Below are 6,723 nucleotides of genomic sequence, written 5' to 3'. Positions count from 1 at the left end.
GATATAATAGTACAGCAGTGATATAAGAGGAGCGGCAGATATCAGTCACATATATAGATGTAAGGACTGGAGGATATAATAGTACAGCAGTGTTATAAGAGGAGCGGCTGATATCAGTCACATATATAGATGTAAGGACTGAAGGATATAATAGTACAGCAGTGATATAAGAGGAGCGGCAGATATCAGTCACATATATAGATGTAAGTACTGGAGGGTATAATAGTACAGCAGTGATATAAGAGGAGCGGCTGATATCAGTCACATATATAGATGTAAGGACTGGAGGATATAATAGCACAGCAGTGATATAAGAGGAGCGGCTGATATCAGTCACATATATAGCTGTAAGGACTGTAGGATATAATAGTACAGCAGTGATATAAGAGGAGCGGCTGATATCAGACACATTTATGTTACGGTTTCTGGAGGTTCTCAGCACCAGATATGCGATATACGATAGTGATCGTATGGGAGGTTTCTACACTTTCGGTCACTGAACCCTACAGTCAGACCCTCCCCAGCCTGAAATGGCCGATAACAGGGAGCAATAGATTGTATTCACATGAGTCTGATCATCTTTTTCTTCCGAGTTGCTTGTACTTTATAATCTCTTTCTTTCTTCACACGCAGTTTTTTTTGGGCTATATCTTAGCTTGCAGTTCATGGGGTTTTTCACCCATAGACCTCAATGGAGAAGCAGAGCTGCAGTATAAAGCATGGGAATGACAGAGCGCCATCCTGAGCCTCTGATGAGACAGGAAGTTGATTTCCAACTACCTCAGACTCCAAAAGACAATGCAGCTAAGCTGGAGCCACTGGTCATGAGGTTACACCAGTAAAAGAAGCAAAAACTTGGAGTGGATCTAAACCACAGAAGAGGCGCAAATCTCTCCCCTATAAATCTCTGTATATATTCCGCTCCTGGTTATATATTCCACGTACTGACCAGAAACGACCGTGGGAAAGTGGCGCAGGTTTCCATCACACACTGCGTGTAACAGATTATTGGCCAAAAAAAACAACAACTCATTGCAACACACGATTTATTCTAAAAAACGCCATAAAAAAACAAAACGTAACAAACCTATGGAGGTCGATGGGAGAAAAAGCCCAATGACCACACGCGAACACCTAGCCAAAAAAACCCGCTGCATGTGAAGCCACTACCGCCACTGATAACACAGCCGACACTGAAAAGAATAAATAGAATATATTACCGGGGGAGGGGTTTCCAAATAAAAAAAAACGTAACGTCACTACGGAGTCAGAATCCACGATAAAAGTCTACACCAGCATTATCACACTGCACAATTGCAGTAAACTGCGGTGCGATATTTCGGGTTATCAGCGCTAGTGTTACCCTCTGGAGACACAGGAAATATCATGAATAGGGAGTTCAGCTCTGGAGTATAATACAGGATATAACTCAGGATAAGTAATGTAATGTATGTACACAGTGACTCCACCAGCAGAATAGTGAGTGCAGCTCCGGAGTATAATACAGGATGTAACTCAGGATCAGTACAGGATAAGTAATGTAATGTATGTACACAGTGACTCCACCAGCAGAATAGAGAGTGCAGCTCTGGAGTATAATACAGGATGTAATTCAGGATCAGTAATGTAATGTATATACACAGTGACTCCACCAGCAGAATAGTGAGTGCAGCTCTGGAGTATAATACAGGATGTAACTCAGAATCAGTACAGGATAAGTAATGTAATGCATGTACACAGTGACTCCACCAGCAGAATAGTGAGTGCAGCTCTGGAGTATAATACAGGATATAACTCAGGATCAGTAATGTAATGTATATACACAGTGACTCCACCAGCAGAATAGTGAGTGCAGCTCTGGAGTATAATACAGGATGTAACTCAGGATCAGTACAGGATAGGTAATGTAATGTATGTACACAGTGACTCCACTAGCAGAATAGTGAGTGCAGCTCTGGAGTCTAATACAGGATTTAACTCAGGATCAGTACAGGATAGGTAATGTAATGTATGTACACAGTGACTCCACCAGCAGAATAGTGAGTGCAGCTCTGGAGTATAATACAGGATGTAACTCAGGATCAGTACAGGATAAGTAATGTAATGTATGTACACAGTGACTCCACCAGCAGAATAGTGAGTGCAGCTCTGGAGTATAATACAGGATGTAACTCAGGATCAGTACAGGATAAGTAATGTATGTACATAGTGGCTCCACCAGCAGAATAGTGAGTGCAGCTCTGGAGTATAATACAGGATGTAACCCAGGATTAGTAGAAGTATTGTCCGGTATGTACACAGTGACACATTTTGTATATTAGCACTGGGTTTCTTGAGATACAGCCACGAATAATCACTGACCATTTGCAGATGATCAAAAGGAAAATAATTTCTACTAAAAGGAAATTTCTATTTTACTAATAAAATTACACCATTTAAAAATCAACAAGTATTTACATTAAAAGCGTTCTGTACATTGTGTTTGGTGCAGATGATGGTGGTTATGATCCGTCTGTCTGTCTTACAGTTCTCTGTTGTCTGGGCTCATCCTGAAGTCGGGGAGGATGTCGGCCACTTTCTTCCTCAGCGTCTCTCTGCGCTCCTCCTGTAATCTCAGATCTTTCATCACTTTTGGGAACCGTCTCCATGTCCTGAGTGCGTTTAGAAGGAGCCGCCTGGAAGACAATGGGGTCAGTAATGAGGACAGTGCTGCACCGTATTCCCTATTCTGCAGCGCTCCTGAGGGGTATTCAGTGCAGCAGCAGGACCCGCCCTCTGAGCTCCTCTCCACCCACCTCTGGTTGTGCTCCGCTGCCATCCTCTGCTTTTCCCACCTCGCCATCTTCTCCTCCTGTGCCAAATTCAGCCAGGCCAGGAACGTCTTTCTCCGGAGATTCGCCCTGTGGCGCCGCGCTGCTCTCTCCTCCTGGATGGACAGGTGGTCCTTGTACTGAAACACAAGTTATTGCGTCACGCAGAACTATGGGCGACCGCAACGTAAAACTCTGGAATCTGGCGATTTTCTGGATCGTCAGCAGTTTTTGCCAGAACGCAGACTTTGGGATTTTATCTAAACAACGGATGGACTGAACCCTTTTTAGACCTATCCTGTTTTATACTCCAGAGCTGCACTCACTATTCTGCTGGTGGAATCACGGTGTACATACATTACATTACTTATCCTGTACTGATCCTGAGTTACATCCTGTATTATACTCCAGAGCTGCACTCACTATTCTGCTGGTGGAATCACTGTGTACATACATTACTTATCCTGTACTGATCCTGAGTTACATCCTGTATTCTACTCCAGAGCTGCACTCACTATTCTGCTGGTGGAGTCACTGTGTACATACATTACATTACTTATCCTTTACTGATCCTGAGTTACATCCTGTATTATACTCCAGAGCTGCACTCACTATTCTGCTGGTGGAGTCACTGTGTACATACATTACTTATCCTGTACTGATCCTGAGTTACATCCTGTATTATACTCCAGAGCTGCACTCACTATTCTGCTGGTGGAGTCACTGTGTACATACATTACTTATCCTGTACTGATCCTGAGTTATATCCTGTATTATACTCCAGAGCTGCACTCACTATTCTGCTGGTGGAATCACGGTGTACATCATGAGGTTAAACGCTGGCCATGACTAAAATATAAAGGCTAAAATGTAGGGATCATATTAAAGCCCAGAAAAGTCGGGGTAGGATGAAAAGTTTTATGTTCTGTGTCTGTGTAGGGAGGAGGTGGAAGGAGAAAACTGCATGTGAGAGCAGGAAGAGAGATCACGGCCGGTTATCATCATCTCTCCCCTTACATCCTGTGACCCGGGGGAGGGGATGCAGGAACTTCTCTTCATGTTATCACCCGTCTCCCCTATCAGAGAGGTCATGTGCTTTCTGACTCCCACATTCAGGGGGGGGGGGGAATAATTTTTGTGACCCCCTTCTCCTAATCAGACTATTTTTTATCTCCCTAAATGTTTACCGGTAACTCGATGGTGGAGATTTTTTGGTGTCTTCAGTCCTGGTGGTTATGTGGTATTTGTGGCATACATGAACTCTGCACATCGTGAACTTTTATTTTTGGGAGATGATGTGCGTGTCTCAGGCACCGCTTGGTTTAAGATATTTTATACAGGGTTACACTTCGATGCAAAAATTGCATGAAGGCGCCCAGGGTGTGCCAAGGTGCGCTCAGTGCTGGGAGGCATTTTTACAATCTGCCGGGCGTCTACATTCAGAAAATGTGTGGGTCATTTTGTAATTCAGGATTGATCAGTGTATGTCAATAGTGGCAGCAAAAGGGTTAAAGGGGTAGTCCTCTGATCAGCAGTAGCCTCCCCTATAATGAGATGAGGGGGGTCCTGCTAGGGGCGGCACTGCAGGGGAAATGGAGCATTACCCAGTCTCCATTACTATCAATAGATGGCCGTGTAATGTACGGAGGCTCCGGGTCCTCCAGAGGAGCTGCACTATGTAGTGGTCCTCAGCTGCTTCTAATAGAGGAGGGGTCCCAAGCAGGAGACCCCTCTATTATATTTTATATAGACTAAAGAAGACAACTTAGCAGGAGCTGCTTGAAGATGATCATGTTCCCAATGTCTGAGGGAGCGACACAACTCACCTGGAGCCAGTGCTGGAAAGTTCTCCGTAAGACCAACATGGTGCCCAGATGTTCTGCCCGTTGGATCTTCTCGGCCATGATCTTCTTCACTGCTTGTGACCAGCACATGAGGCCACGTCTCAGGAGGACACGGCAGTAATGAGACTCTGCCCGCTAGACAGGAGGAAGATGGAATTAAAGAGATATCAGATTATTATAATGGACGAGGTTAAGGAGCCTGTTAAAGGCTTAGTAAATAGCAAACAAATAACATAACACAAATTATATATATATATATATACACACACACACACACACACACACACACACACACACATACACACACACAGATCATACATTACTTATCCTGTACTGATCCTGAGTTATATCCTGTATTATACTCCAGAGCTGTACTCACTATTCTGCTTGTGGAGTCACTGTGTACCTACATTACATTACTTATCCTGTACTGATCCTGAGCTACATCCTGTATTATACTCCAGAGCTACACTCACTATTCTGCTGGTGGAGTCACTGTGCACATACATTACATTACTTATCCTGTACTGATCCTGAGTTATATCCTGTATTATACTCCAGAGCTGTACTCACTATTCTGCTGGTGGAGTCACTGTGTACATACATTATATTACTTATCCTGTACTGATCCTGAGTTACATCCTGTATTATACTCCAGAGCTACACTCACTATTCTGCTGGTGGAGTCACTGTGCACATACATTACATTACTTATTCTGTACTGATCCTGAGTTATATCCTGTATTATACTCCAGAGCTGTACTCACTATTCTGCTGGTGGAGTCACTGTGTACATACATTATATTACTTATCCTGTACTGATCCTGAGTTACATCCTGTATTATACTCCAGAGCTGCACTCACTATTCTGCTGGTGGAGTCACTGTGTACATACATTACATTACTTATCCTGTACTGAACCTGAGTTATATCCTGTATTATACTCGAGAGCTGCACTCACTATTCTGCTGGTGGAGTCACTGTGTACATACATTACATTACTTATTCTGTACTGATCCTGAGTTATATCCTGTATTATACTCCAGAGCTGTACTCACTATTCTGCTGGTGGAGTCACTGTGTACATACATTATATTACTTATCCTGTACTGATCCTGAGTTACATCCTGTATTATACTCCAGAGCTGCACTCACTATTCTGCTGGTGGAGTCACTGTGTACATACATTACATTACTTATCCTGTACTGAACCTGAGTTATATCCTGTAGTATACTCGAGAGCTGCACTCACTATTCTGCTGGTGGAGTCACTGTGTACATACATTACATTACTTATCGTGTACTGATCCTGAGTTACATCCTGTATTATACTCCAGAGCTGTAATCACTATTCTGCTGGTGGAGTCACTGTGTACATACATTACATTACTTATCCTGTACTGATCCTGAGTTACATCATGTATTATACTCCAGAGCTGTACTCACTATTCTGCTGGTGGAGTCACTGTGTACATACATTACATTACTTATCCTGTACTGATCCCGAGTTACATCCTGTATTATACTCCAGAGCTGTACTCACTATTCTGCTGGTGGAGTCACTGTGTACATACATTACATTACTTATCCTGTACTGATCCTGAGTTACATCCTGTATTATACTCCAGAGCTGCACTCACTATTCTGCTGGTGGTCACTGTGTACATACATTACATTACTTATCCTGTACTGATCCGGAGTTATATTCTGTATTATACTCCAGAGCTGTACTCACTATTCTGCTGGTGGAGTCACTGTGTACATACATTACATTATTTATCCTGTACTGATCCTGAGTTGTATCCTGTATTATACTCCAGAGCTGCACTGACTATTCTGCTGGTGGAGTCACTGTGTACATACATTACATTACTTATCCTGTACTGATCCTGAGTTATATCCTGTATTATACTCCAGAGCTGCACTCACTATTCTGCTGGTGGAGTCACTGTGTACATACATTACATTACTTATCCTGTACTGATCCTGAGTTACATCCTGTATTATACTCCAGAGCTGCACTCACTATCCTGCTGGTGGAGTCACTGTGTACATACATTACATTACTT

The 6,723-nt window shown here is 43.0% G+C and overlaps 2 protein-coding genes across 2 annotated transcripts in view; one reads left to right on the top strand and one right to left on the bottom strand.

The window, feature by feature from the left end:
• Positions 1 to 6,723, top strand: part of ATP6V1A (ATPase H+ transporting V1 subunit A) — an 80,538-nt gene that overhangs the window by 22,546 nt on the left and 51,269 nt on the right. The window lies entirely within an intron of this gene.
• CCDC191 (coiled-coil domain containing 191) overlaps positions 2,334 to 6,723 on the bottom strand; it is a 29,938-nt gene continuing 25,548 nt past the window's right edge. Inside the window, exons 15-17 of the mRNA XM_075854686.1 lie at positions 4,637 to 4,789; positions 2,796 to 2,950; positions 2,334 to 2,675 (exon numbers count right to left, since the gene is read on the bottom strand). Of these exons, the coding sequence (XP_075710801.1) occupies positions 2,522 to 2,675; positions 2,796 to 2,950; positions 4,637 to 4,789 (462 nt within the window). The 3' untranslated portion in view covers positions 2,334 to 2,521. The remainder of the gene's footprint in view (positions 2,676 to 2,795; positions 2,951 to 4,636; positions 4,790 to 6,723) is intronic.

The sequence above is a fragment of the Rhinoderma darwinii genome, chromosome 2 (assembly GCF_050947455.1).
Source record: "Rhinoderma darwinii isolate aRhiDar2 chromosome 2, aRhiDar2.hap1, whole genome shotgun sequence".
In the NCBI taxonomy this organism is placed as follows: domain Eukaryota; kingdom Metazoa; phylum Chordata; class Amphibia; order Anura; family Rhinodermatidae; genus Rhinoderma; species Rhinoderma darwinii.
Note: the sequence above shows the minus strand (reverse complement) of the source record. Positions and strands in the feature narration are given on the sequence as shown.